The sequence below is a fragment of the Corvus hawaiiensis genome, chromosome 13 (assembly GCF_020740725.1).
Source record: "Corvus hawaiiensis isolate bCorHaw1 chromosome 13, bCorHaw1.pri.cur, whole genome shotgun sequence".
In the NCBI taxonomy this organism is placed as follows: Eukaryota; Metazoa; Chordata; class Aves; order Passeriformes; family Corvidae; genus Corvus; species Corvus hawaiiensis.
Genome location: NC_063225.1, coordinates 22091388 through 22108599, shown reverse-complemented (window position 1 = coordinate 22108599; position 17212 = coordinate 22091388). Strand labels below are relative to the sequence as shown.

The window sequence follows — 17212 nt, the reverse complement described above, 5'->3', positions numbered from 1 at the left end:
CGATGTCCAAGGCTGAGATGTGGCATCCCCACAGCCTCCCTGCTGGTCCACGGGGTCCGATGATCTGATTCTCAGATCACAGCTAGGCAGAAGAGTTCCAGAAGAAGAGGAAGAAGAAGAAGTTACCGGAGGAATTCAGTATGCCAATATGGGAAAATTTATTTCTTGCCTCAGCTAAGAGGCTGGCTAAAAGCAGAAAGGTGCTCCCTCGGCTCTGCAGCGGTGAGAATGCGGGGGATGTGTGAGTCCTTGAACACAAACCATGCTGAGGAATTCGCCTGGCTTCTCTCCCCCCTCTTCTGGACCCAGCTTAAAGCTATGGGACCCATTTCTGGGCATAAAGCAGATGATAGGGAAATACAGTAGTATCATAAAATCACCCCAAGACACTTTCACTAGAGCAGGTTGCTCCAAGCCCCGTCCACCTGCACCTCATGCTTGCCTTGGGTTTCCCAGAGTTATTCTGGGTATTGGGACTGGAAGAACCCATCTGGCTACTTCAAAGCTGACCCAAAATAACTTGGGGCGTGGTTGACCTTAGAATGTTGACTGCACCCTTGGAAGGAAAGGGCGAGGATCAGGTTTGGGAAGCCAGAGGCAGGGCTTTGGTGTGGCATTTACTATCACAGGCGTTGCTCTCAAGGGTTCCCTGCTCCCCAAGGAGAAAGGTGATAGTTGAAAATGGCCGTTGTTTGCTGTCCTTGTGGAGGGAGGACCAATTCTGTGTTGCTGCCTTGCAGGTCTGCCCCCTCGGCTGTGGCGAGGAGAACCAGTCATTGTCCTCAACCCCAGCGAGCAGCGGGTGGAGGTGGGGCAGCCGCTGCAGCTGCAGTGCGCTGCCATGGGGGTCCCAGCCCCCAGCTACCAGTGGTACCACAATGGGAACCTGCTGGAGCGGCAGAAGAGAAAAAAACTCTGGGTAAGGTTTTCTGGGGATAGTTCAGAAGCTTTTGCTGCTGAGGTGGGTAATGGGAGAAGCTGATTGCAGGGTTGTAAGAAAGCCCTCCACATATCACCCCACTGCTTTGATAGCCAGCTGGATGGCTCTGTGTGAAGGGGGAATATGTTTTATGGACTTCTTTGAAAGTTGTGGATATTCCTCTAGGAGGAAACCAATCCACAGATGCGTCAAGGGCTCTCAGCACATCTCTTGTGCCTGTTTACAGTAGAGACGTGAGAACAGTTATTGTCTGTGTATGCAGGGGAGTGCGGATTGATGGAGCTGCGGGAATGCTGTGTGCCTGCTGGAGACCTAGAAGGAAATGTGGTTTGCCCTGACAGGAAAGAGTCAGGGAGGCAGCAGAAGGGCTCGCTTTGTTTTGTGTCGCTGGCTGAGTGTAAATCAGTGCTGTCTTCTTGAATCAAGAAAGGAGATTTCCTTCCAGGGCATTATGTGAAGGGCACAAGGACAAGACATCCAGTCTCTTCTCAGTAGTGGTCGATGGTATTACAGATGGCCTTAGATGGTATTACGTGGTGGCCTTAGATTGCACTTCTGATGGGAAAGCTCAGTCTGGGCACTAAGAAGAGGTTGTTTTCAGAAGTGGATGGTGCTGTGCTGGAGCCAGAAAGGCAGCAAGGTCTCTGTCCTTGGAGGTGTTCAGGGCTTGCATAGACAGAGCTATGGCCACCCTGACTCAGTGGTGGCTTTAGTCCCTCTCTGAGCAGGATCCTGGGCTGGAGAACCAGAGTCCTCGCCAGCTAGTACTGCTCTGGGTCTTGTCCCCATCCTGATTCTTTGTGAGGCAAAGTCTCTGCGAACAGTAGGAAAAATACTTCTTATTCCATGACCGTGAGTGCCTTCAGCAGATCCTGACAGGGAGCTTCAGACTTTCACCATAAATAATGTGATTTAACTTTTGATCTGCCTAGATCACCCATACCAAGGTCAGTGACTCCGGCACGTACCTCTGCTGTGCCTCTAACAGTCACGGAGAGCACTGGACCAACGCCGTGGACGTTCACATCGGTGAGCAGAACCAGCCCACGTTGCTTTGCTGCACATCACCTGATGTGAGACATAATTACAGGGGACAAAGGAATTTGGTGCTCTCTGGAGGTGCTGAGCTGGTGAACAAGGACTGTGATAAATAGGATTCCTTGATACTGGGGCTCTGAGGGAGTAAAAGGAGCAGTGGCTGGAAAACCCCCTAATTGCAGCAATGTGCTGTCCGACAGGTGGGATGCTGCTGGGCCCTGTAGTGTGTCAGACACCTGCTGTGTAAGGGCAGGCTCAGTGCCCTCAGCTACTCCCTGCCATTTTCTTACCATGCCAGCATGCTGCTTTCACAGCTCCAGGCCAAATCGCGGCAGGCTCCTGTGGCCAGACCCATTTCCAGTCTCACTGAGATTAAGGGATGTGCTCAGACATGGAGCTGGAGAGGATGGTGTTTATTTGGGAAGGTTCAGGCCCCTCGGGCTGGCAGCTCAGGGCTGATGCTGTGTGAGTGATGGATCCCAGGGAGAGGATGTGTCCCCAGACCCCCAGGCACGTTCCACCTCTGGCTGCTTTGACCCTCTGCCTTTACCCTATGTGAGGCAGGAATAGCATGGGCTGGCTTTGCTGGCTCTTTACTCCATCTAGAGATTTTTCTATGCCATAGGCTTCTTGTCCTGCCTTTTAGGCTGGCTTTAAAATTTCTCCAAAGTACAAATTGATCTTGTGTAGCCAGAGAGCACTCTGCCTGCCTCCTCATAGCTGGCAAAACACGTCCTAGGGGGATAGTGAGATTTGGACACCAGATTGGGTTGAGTTCAATGTGTTACTGCTGGGGAGCTTTAACTTGCAACAGGTGCCTCTGTCAGAGGCAGAAAAGGATGAGTGGTTTTGTTCTGAAGCTTTTCAGGCATCTCTGGTGCATCAGCAACACTGGTTCAGGGGCCAAAGACCCATGAGATTTATGCAATTTATCCCTAATTTTTTCTTTTAGAGCATGTAGGGTTCTGGAATTTTCTCCTGGGCTGGATTTTTAAATTTATTTCTAATTTAAATAGGAAAAGCTGGAACTGTTAGGGGTAATGATGATTTTAAGAGGCTGGAAGTGCTCAGGTAGGAGAGTTTGTGGACCAAAGTGAGTAACATTTGGAGCAGCTTTTCTGAGCCAGAAGTGCTAAAACAACAGGGAAAGGCTGAGCAGGGAGATGAAAAACTCTGGGAATATTATTGCAATCAAAAGCAAACAGGCAAACTTTCTCTGTTCTGGACATTTCTGGGGAGAAACGCTCCGTTTTGGAGCTTTTATTGAGTCATTGTGTTCCCTTTGCTTTTGCTGCAGCAGGGTAGCAGGTGAGTCACATCAGGTACGAGCTTCTCCATGTTGTCCCTCCTATCCTGGTCTGCCACTTCTCCAGGCTTTGCATCCCAGCTGCTCAGGGTGTCATAAATCAGGCTGGATTTCATAAATCCTCCTAACATCAGACCAGTGTCTATAAAGTTAGGCTATGAAGGAATTGCCTGAGGAGTGTTGCTTGTGCAGATCCTCTGTGTGTTTGATCCAGCTGTGCGTTGTTGGGGATATTGGAGCAGGATTCAGACCTGGCACTGGGTGCTGGGCCCAGGCTTATCATTTCCCTCTTTCTTTTCCAGGTACATGTGGCTCTGGAAAGTTTTTTGGTGAGTACTTTCATCTTTTCTTCCTGAGCAATTTTTCCTTTAATTAAAAGCCAGGCTCCAGGGTGGATGGGAGGACAAGGAATGGGAGTGCTTTTTCTGCAGAGACCGCTTCAAGCCTTTATGCCCATATTGCCACAGGCTCTGCACTCTTGGATTAGAGCTGCACAGCATAAAATGAGTCCCATCCCCTGCCAAGCCCTGATCTTTCTCAGCAAGTGGAGTAAGATTATTCGTAATGAGTAACTGAGTCCTAAACTCTGTGCCTGCCAAATGATTTTAAAAGTGTTGTTCACATGACAACTTATCCCTACTTGAAATACCTCCTCAGAGCAAGGCAAAGTTCCTCGCTCCCACCACTACTGAGCGACATAAATCCCATTTTTTTACAGTGGGAGGTGGGGATAAAATCAAAGCAGGAGCCATGGGTTTCTCTCCTTCAGCCCTGTGAGGGAGAGGACCCCTCAGCCTGGCTCAGCAAATCCCTCTCCCATGCACCATTGACATGCCAGACCTGTGGTCATGGTAGGGCAGGTAGAGCAGAACCTCTGCATTCCTGGGATTTTGGTTGTCAAGTGAAAACTTTTCAAGCCTTTCTGTCAAAATGATTGTTTGTGTATTTTGTTGAAGTATTCAGAAAGCCAAGGGCTTTCTGGAGGGTGCTCCAGGCTTGCAGCAGCCTAGGGTCTATCCTTGCTGCCTAACTCTTTCCTTAGATTGCCCATATCCTCACTCCAACAGGAGGAGGTGAGGTGATCTTGCCTCCTGCTGAGCATTTCTGGCTTTTTCACTTGGTGTTTGTTTTAGCTACAGGCAAAATAGCACTTTTAGTGGGCAACAACCGCTACCAGCATCACCCCAACCTCATGGCTCCTGTGAGGGATGTGTTTGAGCTGAGTCGTCTCCTGGAGCATCTGGGCTTCCAGGTTGTCTCCCTGCTGGATCTGAACAAGGCTGAGATGGTGGCAGCGGTCAGTCGGTTCCTGCAGCTCCTGGGGAAGGGAGTCTATGGTAAGGCAAAGCCAGCTCAGCCACCTGCCCATGCTGAGTAGAGATTGGGCAATTTTCTGAACAGTTATTGAATTAAAAGAGAAGAAATTGAGCTTTGCTATCTCAAGGGAGACCTGCATCAGTACCAGGCTTGGCAGGAGCCCCTGGATAAGTGTAGTTCAGTTTTGGCCAGGTTATAGTCAGGCAAAGTGGATGTTTCTCCAACACGTGGCTCACCTCCAACCCCAACAGTGTGGGCTCAAACTGAGTTTTTGGGGAGCCAGTGCTTCTGATAGTGAATGGGAAAGGGGGCTTTGATTTTTCCTTGGCTGAAAGAATTGAGGAGACTGACTGATTGTCCTCCCCCATCATGTGTGAGGAGGGGAGCTCCTTTTGAGCCCTGACTGCTGAATCTGGTCATGATTTTCTTAGTTCTCTTTCCTGAAGGTCTAATTTGGGCCCTTGACAACCCTTTTGCAGAGAAGCATTTCCATCTGCAGGTGGCTTTGAGGTTGGGCTTCGAGCTTATTGCACACTGCTCAGTGGGAAGCATTCCTCAGCCACGAACCCAACCAGCAGATTTGTGGGTCTTAAAGCAGATGTTCAGATTTGGTGGTGCAAGTAGCATCTTTGGGGTCCCTGAGATTCTCCCAGCATGACAGATACCCTGAAAACACCTTGCAGGTGGTTTTTTTTGCTTCCAAACCTCAGTGTGAGGATTACCTGCCACCTGTGTGGCACCCAGACAGTGAAAGTCATCATGGGCTGATTCCAGGCTGGCACTCAGTGTGAGGTTTGGAGGTTGTGCAATGGATGGGGACCTGGCCACGAGGGAAATGCTGCACAGCCGCCTTGTTCTGGGAAGCACTGACTGGAGGGGGAGGCTGAGCTGGTGGGAAGGGCCGTGCGCAGTCCTGGTGCTCCAGCTGAGCGCGTCACCTATGACAGCGTATTCCCATGACTTCACTTGCAGCTTCCTTTTGTTGTTGCTCTCTGAAATCCCCTTGTATCCCAAGCTTTACCTCCCCTCCCAGGTCAGAGTCATCCCAGCTGCCAGTCTTACCCTCTATCCGTGGCATGTGAGGACCAAATGGCATTTTATCCATGGCCCTTCCTAAGCACTGGAGAGAAAAAATGCTTGGAAACAGCAAACCGTTCACAGTGTCATTCCTTATTTGGACTTTTAGAGCTTTTCTGCATTCGTGGCCTCTGATCCTTCCTGGCAAAACTGATTTTGTGCGCTGTCAGGAAAAACACTAACAGCTGAATTGAGTGTTGAGTGTTTGTGAGGCAGCGCCTGCTTAGGTTGAGGTTTTCTTAACAGCTCTCCAGGCTCAGTGGTGTGCTATTCTTTGGAGGCAGTGAACCCCAGTGTGAGCTGGGTCCAGCAGTGATTGAGTTCAGGATTCTTGCCACATTGGCTGGAATCCTAATTTAATGGTGGGACATTGGGTCAGGCTGCCTGCTGAGTGCCCCAGTTGTGGTGAGACAGCAGCTCCAGGAACAACCCAGGCAGCCTGTTAAAGACTCCAGAGGTGCCTGTGACAGCCAGTCCTGTACATCCATCTGTGGGTTGGACACGCTCCTGCAGCATCCCAGTGTTCTTGAGGAACCTGGAGGTGCCACCTCCTGTGTAGCAACCACCAGAGCTGAAGTCAGGAGAGCTTTGTGTAGACATACAGAGGAAGGAGAGGGCTGACTGGTGAACGTGAACCTCCATGGGTTGGTGCTCATTGCCCCTTGTTGTATGGTCTGTGCCAAAGAGGGCAGTTGGGCTTTGTGGTCTCTGTAACTGTCCCTCCAGGAACTGTGGGCTTTTGTGAGACTTTCTTCCACTTCCACATCTCCCAACCACCCCAGCACAGCTCCTTCTCCCTCTCCTCCCAGGCCTGGATCCTGAAGTGTTCAAAAAACAAGTGGATGTGGCACTGCATGATATGGTGAGGTTCAGTCCAAGGTTGGACTTGATGGTCTTGGAGGTCTTTTCCAACCCTAATGATTCTATGATCCAAAGGTTTCTCCAATTCACTGTGTGGAGGTGGTGGGTTATCAGGCTGCTTTTCCTCCTGATCTCATCTTAGAAAAGCTGCAGAGGATTTTTGAAGGCCCCAAACATCCCTCAGACAAATAGGGAATCCCCGTGGATGTTTTTTTGAGCATCCTAAAAAGTCCCAAATCAAAAAAATTACATTGGAAATGCAACGAGAGCAGAAAGTTGTGAGTGGAATACGAGGAAAATGGAGTCATGCCTTTATAAAGCCTCATGCTGCATTGTAAGCAGTGCCTGGAGCTTCCCCTTTTTAATTTGGTACTCGGAAGTTTGTCTGTGATGGGCAGTTCTGACTCATACAATGTGGAAAGAACTCAGAATTAAACAGCCCTTTCCTTCTCTGGGCAAATTGTTGACTTTCCTGTTCAGGAGGAGAGATTTAGTCCGGGAGAGGCTGGAGAAGTTGCTCAGGTGATGTGAAACCCACCCTTTTTGATTTGAACATGAGTCTTTGTGGTTTATATAGCATGGGGAGCACTTGATGGTACATTCAGGTGCTCAACAAGACCTCAAAAGTTAGAAGATTTAAGGATTGAATCATTCTTTGTGGGCTTTCCTGTTACATTTCATTTTTTTCCAAACCTCAGTGATGCTGCCTGGTAACAGATGTCATCACTTCTCTTGTGTGTACAGGCAGAGGGACAAAAGCCACCAGTGCTCAAAGGCTCAAGGGGCCCAACCTGCATCTACTTTTTCTAGAAGGCTTCCTTTTTTATTCTCTTTTCTAATCTCAGGGGAGGGTTTTGTGGGTTTGATTTGCAAGTTATGAAAGTTTAAAGCTTCTGCAAATCAGATCCTACTGTCTCTGGCTGGCAATCCACAAGAAGAGGAACACAAATCTCATGGGCACCTGTGAAAATGGCCGTTTGAGAAACTTTCCGTTGTGCCCTGAGAATAGAAACCAAAGGTGACTCAAGGCCTTTTTGACTATGAGATCATGTTTTCCATCCTCCACACGATGAGATCATGCTTTCAGCCCTTCAGCTCCTACCCCTGTTACTGCATCCTTGCAAAATCAGACCAAAGTGAGTGCCCTCCCAAGTCCAGGGGCAGGAACAGTGGAGGGAAAATAGAGGAAAGGTTATTCACTGAACTGTGGGCTTTGGCAGCGAATCTGAGTGAAGAATTTCTCCTGTTGTTGCTTCTTAGCTGCTTTTTCTGATTTCTGACCTCTCACTCTTCACTGTCCTTCGGTTGCAGTAACACAACTCTCTGTGTCACCTCGCAGAGCTATTTTTAACCCATTTCAATTCTCCAAGTTGGGTTTCACCAACCAGCATCCCGCAAGCAGTGTCATTGGTGCTGGGGAGGGGCAGCCAGCTGCTGTGCAGCTTCCTTTTGGGAAGCTCCAGCCTTCTTGGGGATCCCTGTGCCAGCCCTGCACTGAACACAGGGCTTGGAGAGGAGCCCCAGCTTAGGCCATCCCAAGCTCCCCAGTGCTGGCTTCCCACCTGGATGGCCCTGTGTTGCCATCTCTTGGGAAAGCAGAAACCATTACTAAGTGTCATGTGCTTAAGTGTAAAACCCAAAATTCTTGTTGGGTCTTGGACTTCCCACCAGCATCTGCATGAGTCTGACTCCTCCCCTGCCTGACAGGGCTGGTGCCTGGTTTGAGGTTGTTGCAGCACATGATCCTTGTGTTCTGGACATCTGAAGAACTCACTTCTCTCTGTGTCTAATTTTTCACCAGCTTACAGTGTGAAAACAGGCAGACCCTTGAAGTCAAGAATGTTTCCCATCACCTAAGTTGGTGCTGATCTCCTAAGAAGAGTTGTTAGTCTCTTCTCCCAAACTAGGAAACTGAGGAGCGTCTCATTTAAATGGCTGTTAATGTATTTTCCATCCTGGTAAAATCTTTTTCTGTTGCCTTATTCCTTCAAAGAGCTGAGGAGCTCTTGTACAAGACATTGTACAAAGGTGAAATTCAGCCTGGCAGGTGCTGAGCCTGGGTGTTGTAGCACAGAGGTTTTGGAAGTGTGTAAACCCAGGGACTTCAGGAGACAAACAGTGCAGGAACCCACAAGTACGGGAGAGCCTCTTGGGGCTGCTTCCAACTCTAATTAAGGGAATAGTTGGGAAAAAGTTGAAACTGTGAGGTCAGTGTAGCTCCAGTTCCATAGGTGCTACTGGTCTAGGTCTGCCCTGCACCAGTATTCCTTCAGGACATGAGGTGGGACATGGCCATGGGGAGCTGGTTACAGACCTGCAGGTTGGCATCCTGAGTCATCCTCTCCTCTCCCTCTTCACAGCTATATTCTACTATGCTGGACACGGGTACGAACATCTGGGGAGGAACTACATGGTCCCTGTTGATGCTCCACAACCCTATGCCCCTGAGAACTGCATCAGTGTGCAGAGGATCCTCCAGAAAATGCAGCAGCAGAAGACGGCCCTGAACATCATCCTGCTGGACACCTGCAGGAAGTGGTAGGGTCCTCTTCCCCCTTCCCCCGCCTGGGCTGGGCGTTCCAAGGGCTGGAGGAGGGTGGCCATCCTCACCTGTGGGTTTTGGCAGCCCCTGTGATTGCTACATCCCCCATAGTGCTGCTGAGTCTCTGTCAGATGTTATTGATCTGTGCCATAAAATCAGCCACACTGTCAGGTCCTGCAGGGTGTCCTTGGGGATGGGTCAGTGTCACGGTGTCCAGCCACAACTTCCTAAAAGCGTCTCCAGGGCGAAGGCGCTCGGCAGGACCGGCACACACTCACACACACGTACACCCACACACCACGGATAGCTGCAGGAGTGGATGTACACCCACACACCACGGATAGCTGCAGGAAAGGATGTACACCCACACACCACGGATAGCTGCAGGAAAGGATGTACACCCACACACCACAGATAGCTGCAGGAAAGGATGTACACCCACACACCACGGATAGCTGCAGGAAAGGATGTACACCCACACACCACAGATAGCTGCAGGAGTGGATGTACACCCACACACCACAGATAGCTGCAGGAAAGGATGTACACCCACACACCACAGATAGCTGCAGGAAAGGATGTACACCCACACACCACAGATAGCTGCAGGAATGGATGTACACCCACACACCACAGATAGCTGCAGGAGTGGATGTACACCCACACACCACGGATAGCTGCAGGAAAGGATGTACACCCACACACCATGGATAGCTGCAGGAAAGGATGTACACCCACACACCACGGATAGCTGCAGGAGTGGATGTACACCCACACACCACGGATAGCTGCAGGAATGGATGTACACCCACACACCACAGATAGCTGCAGGAGTGGATGTACATCCACACACCACAGATAGCTGCAGGAAAGGATGTACACCCACACACCACAGATAGCTGCAGGAGTGGATGTACACCCACACACCACAGATAGCTGCAGGAAAGGATGTACACCCACACACCACAGATAGCTGCAGGAGTGGATGTACATCCACACACCACAGATAGCTGCAGGAAAGGATGTACACCCACACACCACAGATAGCTGCAGGAGTGGATGTACACCCACACACCACAGATAGCTGCAGGAAAGGATGTACACCCACACACCACAGATAGCTGCAGGAGTGGATGTACATCCACACACCACAGATAGCTGCAGGAAAGGATGTACACCCACACACCACCGATAGCTGCAGGAGTGGATGTACACCCACACACCATGGATAGCTGCAGGAGTGGATGTACACCCACACACCACCGATAGCTGCAGGAATGGATGTACACCCACACACCACGGATAGCTGCAGGAGTGGATGTACACCCACACACCACGGATAGCTGCAGGAGTGGATGTACACCCACACACCACGGATAGCTGCAGGAAAGGATGTACACCCACACACCACCGATAGCTGCAGGAAAGGATGTACACCCACACACCACCGATAGCTGCAGGAAAGGATGTACACCCACACACCACGGATAGCTGCAGGAGTGGATGTACACCCACACACCATGGATAGCTGCAGGAATGGATGTACACCCACACACCACCGATAGCTGCAGGAAAGGATGTACACCCACACACCACGGATAGCTGCAGGAAAGGATGTACACCCACACACCACAGATAGCTGCAGGAGTGGATGTACACCCACACACCACCGATAGCTGCAGGAGTGGATGTACACCCACACACCACAGATAGCTGCAGGAAAGGATGTACACCCACACACCACAGATAGCTGCAGGAAAGGATGTACACCCACACACCACAGATAGCTGCAGGAGTGGATGTACACCCACACACCACAGATAGCTGCAGGAAAGGATGTACACCCACACACCACAGATAGCTGCAGGAGTGGATGTACATCCACACACCACAGATAGCTGCAGGAGTGGATGTACACCCACACACCACAGATAGCTGCAGGAGTGGATGTACACCCACACACCACGGATAGCTGCAGGAAAGGATGTACACCCACACACCACAGATAGCTGCAGGAAAGGATGTACACCCACACACCACAGATAGCTGCAGGAATGGATGTACACCCACACACCACAGATAGCTGCAGGAGTGGATGTACACCCACACACCACGGATAGCTGCAGGAAAGGATGTACACCCACACACCATGGATAGCTGCAGGAAAGGATGTACACCCACACACCACGGATAGCTGCAGGAGTGGATGTACACCCACACACCACGGATAGCTGCAGGAATGGATGTACACCCACACACCACAGATAGCTGCAGGAGTGGATGTACATCCACACACCACAGATAGCTGCAGGAAAGGATGTACACCCACACACCACAGATAGCTGCAGGAGTGGATGTACACCCACACACCACAGATAGCTGCAGGAAAGGATGTACACCCACACACCACAGATAGCTGCAGGAAAGGATGTACACCCACACACCACAGATAGCTGCAGGAGTGGATGTACATCCACACACCACAGATAGCTGCAGGAAAGGATGTACACCCACACACCACCGATAGCTGCAGGAGTGGATGTACACCCACACACCATGGATAGCTGCAGGAGTGGATGTACACCCACACACCACCGATAGCTGCAGGAATGGATGTACACCCACACACCACGGATAGCTGCAGGAGTGGATGTACACCCACACACCACGGATAGCTGCAGGAGTGGATGTACACCCACACACCACGGATAGCTGCAGGAAAGGATGTACACCCACACACCACCGATAGCTGCAGGAAAGGATGTACACCCACACACCACCGATAGCTGCAGGAAAGGATGTACACCCACACACCACGGATAGCTGCAGGAGTGGATGTACACCCACACACCATGGATAGCTGCAGGAATGGATGTACACCCACACACCACCGATAGCTGCAGGAGTGGATGTACACCCACACACCATGGATAGCTGCAGGAAAGGATGTACACCCACACACCATGGATAGCTGCAGGAAAGGATGTACACCCACACACCACAGATAGCTGCAGGAAAGGATGTACACCCACACACCACAGATAGCTGCAGGAGTGGATGTACACCCACACACCACCGATAGCTGCAGGAATGGATGTACACCCACACACCACGGATAGCTGCAGGAAAGGATGTACACCCACACACCACGGATAGCTGCAGGAAAGGATGTACACCCACACACCACAGATAGCTGCAGGAGTGGATGTACACCCACACACCACCGATAGCTGCAGGAGTGGATGTACACCCACACACCACAGATAGCTGCAGGAAAGGATGTACACCCACACACCACAGATAGCTGCAGGAAAGGATGTACACCCACACACCACAGATAGCTGCAGGAATGGATGTACACCCACACACCACCGATAGCTGCAGGAGTGGATGTACACCCACACACCACAGATAGCTGCAGGAAAGGATGTACACCCACACACCACCGATAGCTGCAGGAGTGGATGTACACCCACACACCACAGATAGCTGCAGGAATGGATGTACACCCACACACCATGGATAGCTGCAGGAGTGGATGTACACCCACACACCACAGATAGCTGCAGGAATGGATGTACACCCACACACCACAGATAGCTGCAGGAATGGATGTACACCCACACACCATGGATAGCTGCAGGAGTGGATGTACACCCACACACCATGGATAGCTGCAGGAGTGGATGTACACCCACACACCACAGATAGCTGCAGGAATGGATGTACACCCACACACCACAGATAGCTGCAGGAATGGATGTACACCCACACACCACAGATAGCTGCAGGAATGGATGTACACCCACACACCACAGATAGCTGCAGGAATGGATGTACACCCACACACCACCGATAGCTGCAGGAGTGGATGTACACCCACACACCACCGATAGCTGCAGGAATGGATGTACACCCACACACCACAGATAGCTGCAGGAAAGGATGTACACCCACACACCACAGATAGCTGCAGGAGTGGATGTACACCCACACACCACGGATAGCTGCAGGAGTGGATGTACACCCACACACCACAGATAGCTGCAGGAAAGGATGTACACCCACACACCACAGATAGCTGCAGGAAAGGATGTACACCCACACACCACGGATAGCTGCAGGAATGGATGTACACCCACACACCATGGATAGCTGCAGGAATGGATGTACACCCACACACCACCGATAGCTGCAGGAGTGGATGTACACCCACACACCACGGATAGCTGCAGGAGTGGATGTACACCCACACACCATGGATAGCTGCAGGAATGGATGTACACCCACACACCACCGATAGCTGCAGGAGTGGATGTACACCCACACACCACAGATAGCTGCAGGAAAGGATGTACACCCACACACCACAGATAGCTGCAGGAAAGGATGTACACCCACACACCACAGATAGCTGCAGGAATGGATGTACACCCACACACCACAGATAGCTGCAGGAATGGATGTACACCCACACACCACAGATAGCTGCAGGAATGGATGTACACCCACACACCACCGATAGCTGCAGGAGTGGATGTACACCCACACACCACAGATAGCTGCAGGAAAGGATGTACACCCACACACCACGGATAGCTGCAGGAGTGGATGTACACCCACACACCACCGATAGCTGCAGGAGTGGATGTACACCCACACACCATGGATAGCTGCAGGAGTGGATGTACACCCACACACCATGGATAGCTGCAGGAAAGGATGTACACCCACACACCACAGATAGCTGCAGGAATGGATGTACACCCACACACCACCGATAGCTGCAGGAGTGGATGTACACCCACACACCATGGATAGCTGCAGGAATGGATGTACACCCACACACCACCGATAGCTGCAGGAGTGGATGTACACCCACACACCACAGATAGCTGCAGGAGTGGATGTACACCCACACACCACAGATAGCTGCAGGAAAGGATGTACACCCACACACCACAGATAGCTGCAGGAATGGATGTACACCCACACACCACAGATAGCTGCAGGAATGGATGTACACCCACACACCACAGATAGCTGCAGGAATGGATGTACACCCACACACCACAGATAGCTGCAGGAATGGATGTACACCCACACACCACAGATAGCTGCAGGAATGGATGTACACCCACACACCACCGATAGCTGCAGGAGTGGATGTACACCCACACACCACAGATAGCTGCAGGAAAGGATGTACACCCACACACCACGGATAGCTGCAGGAAAGGATGTACACCCACACACCACAGATAGCTGCAGGAAAGGATGTACACCCACACACCACAGATAGCTGCAGGAATGGATGTACACCCACACACCATGGATAGCTGCAGGAAAGGATGTACACCCACACACCACCGATAGCTGCAGGAATGGATGTACACCCACACACCATGGATAGCTGCAGGAAAGGATGTACACCCACACACCACCGATAGCTGCAGGAGTGGATGTACACCCACACACCACCGATAGCTGCAGGAGTGGATGTACACCCACACACCATGGATAGCTGCAGGAATGGATGTACACCCACACACCATGGATAGCTGCAGGAAAGGATGTACACCCACACACCACGGATAGCTGCAGGAAAGGATGTACATCCACACACCACAGATAGCTCCAGGAGTGGATGTACACCCACACACCACAGATAGCTGCAGGAGTGGATGTACACCCACACACCACCGATAGCTGCAGGAAAGGATGTACACCCACACACCACGGATAGCTGCAGGAAAGGATGTACACCCACACACCATGGATAGCTGCAGGAAAGGATGTACACCCACACACCACGGATAGCTGCAGGAAAGGATGTACACCCACACACCACCGATAGCTGCAGGAATGGATGTACACCCACACACCACGGATAGCTGCAGGAAAGGATGTACATCCACACACCACAGATAGCTCCAGGACTGGATCGACGACAAAGAGACAGGAAGGGTCCTCCTATGGGGTTCCACGGGAGGAGTTTAATGCAGCCACGCTCATGAAGGGTTCCAGGGACGAAGACAAAGAACATAGGAGGGTCCAGGGTTATACAGGAGCGGAGGGAGCATCAGGGACCAGTGATCTGAGGGCACGGCGGTGGTACACAGGCAGGACTAGGTAAGGGAGACAGTGGGGAGCTCTGAGGGGGTGGCAATGGGGCAAGGGCCAATGGGGGAATGGAGAGTGGAGAACCTTCTAGGGCAGGGACATATAAAGTACCGAGGGGCAGGGAGGCCAATGGGCCAACCAGGGAAACAGAACTGGGGTACATTAACATAACAGAGCAATGCATCCTGGGGAAGCCTCTTTTGTCACCCTAACCTGGGGAGGATCTCTGATCTTAGGGACTGTCCCACCAGCGAACTCTCTTTGTCCCTTGTTCCATAGGCTCACCGGCCTCCACAGGTCAGTCACGTATTAGTGCAGAGAGCATCAGACCTTGTCTGAGATCTGCTGGAGAGAAGGGGCTGGAGACCCTCCCTTGGTTTTTTGAGGTGAAGGAGCCTGGCAAATACAGGCAGGTTGCCTCAAGCCTGTGGAGGGATAGCTCTGCCTGGCATGAATTCTTGGCTGAAACTCAGAACAGGGTTTGTCTTGTGTTTCAAGCCTGACCCACCTGAGCTGATCTTGCTGACTGTGTGCTTTGCTGCTCCATGTTTCCCACGTGCTCAGGCTGGGAGCGTTCAGTTCACCTCTCTTCTCCTGGCTGCAATCTTGTTAACATCTCAGTGAGAAGAGTGCAGCTTGACAGGGAAAATATTTTAAGCCCTGCTACTTGTTTTTCCTGGCCTTAAATCCTCCTGAAGTGGTTGTGTTGTGAAGCAGCTGCTGCTGAGGTCAGAGATAAGCATTTTTCCTCTTTCTGTGGAAAACCCATCATCCTCACTTGGCCTGCAGACTTCTATCCTGCTGCAGAAAATTACTACTTGTCCAGTTTCAGCAGAGGTGGGTGGACTGCTGCAGTAGAAGCTGTCATTAGTTCATTTATTTCAGGCTCCTGAGGCAGATTTACAGGTCAGAAAAGACCTGGAGAGCAAACGTAGGAATGTCTCTCTCTTCGTGCTGTGGTTCCTGTGCTAAGAACTGGAAAGACAACAGAGCTTTTGATACCCTGAGAGATCTGCCAGCCCCTGGAGAGATGATAAATTTTTCATGCCTTTTAGCTGTCGTGGTGGGGCTGCTTGCTTTGAGTAGCTTAAAGCTGGCTGTGCTGGGACTTGTCCTGCAGCTCTGGAGTGGGAGCTTGATGTCCCTTGATGCTGCCCTGAACTCCCCAGAATGGAGCATCCCCTTTCTCCCTTCTTGCTGGCGGCTGAAAGCAGAGTGTGTTGCTTCCCTGGCACACCTTGCAGCACCTGGCTGTCCTCCCCAGTTTGATAACAGGCAGGGAATGGCCTGCAGCCAAGCAGGAACACCTGGCTCTCATGGATACTCTGCTGGAGCCAGACTAGTGCAGCTCTGGGCTGCTGGTGTTCCATGTGAGGGCAGTGTGTGATGGGGAGGCAGTGTGGGGGCTGCACAGGGACCTCAGTGCCAATGTTAACAATCTGTAAACCAGCTTTTGAGCTGCTGTCTGTCTCCCTTTGAGCTGCTGTCTCCTTCCTTGGCATTTCCAGCGGTTCCTTTGCTCAATGGAGTCTCAGTGGTGCTCTGGGAAGAGGATGCAGTGTGAGATCTGCTGTGATATTTAGGCAAAGTTGTGCAGCTGGTTTTCTCCCTCCTTCTGCAAAGTTCACACCTCCCCTTTTCCTCAGCAAGCATGGTACTTCATGCAGTGGGTGTTATCCCAGACCTTTTGGGGGCAGGAGCTCTCTCCTGAGCTCATTTTTTCTCGAGAAATCACCATTTCAGCTCAAGGAATCACCTGGATTTCATAGCTGTGTGTGTTTACACCTCTGTATAAAACAAGGCTCCCAGGGCCTCCCTTCCTGACACCCTCCTGGTCAGACTGATGCTGCAGGTCTGTCAGCAGCTCATGCATGAAGCTGTGTCTGTGCTAAGAGGGAGCTCACCCAGAGTTTCTCCTCACCCTGTATGTTGGCATCAGAAATGCCAGGGTGGTGAGAAACACATCCTTTGCCAAGTGGGAGCAGATGCTCAGCCTTAGCAGGCGAGG

General features: G+C 51.3%; 1 protein-coding gene across 1 annotated transcript in view; it reads left to right on the top strand.

Moving 5' to 3' along the window:
* The window catches only part of LOC125332690 (mucosa-associated lymphoid tissue lymphoma translocation protein 1-like), a 32033-nt gene that overhangs the window by 2428 nt on the left and 12393 nt on the right, over nt 1-17212 (top strand). The window contains exons 5-9 of the mRNA XM_048317860.1: nt 741-919; nt 1873-1969; nt 3587-3613; nt 4418-4621; nt 8900-9077. Of these exons, the coding sequence (XP_048173817.1) occupies nt 741-919; nt 1873-1969; nt 3587-3613; nt 4418-4621; nt 8900-9077 (685 nt within the window). The remainder of the gene's footprint in view (nt 1-740; nt 920-1872; nt 1970-3586; nt 3614-4417; nt 4622-8899; nt 9078-17212) is intronic.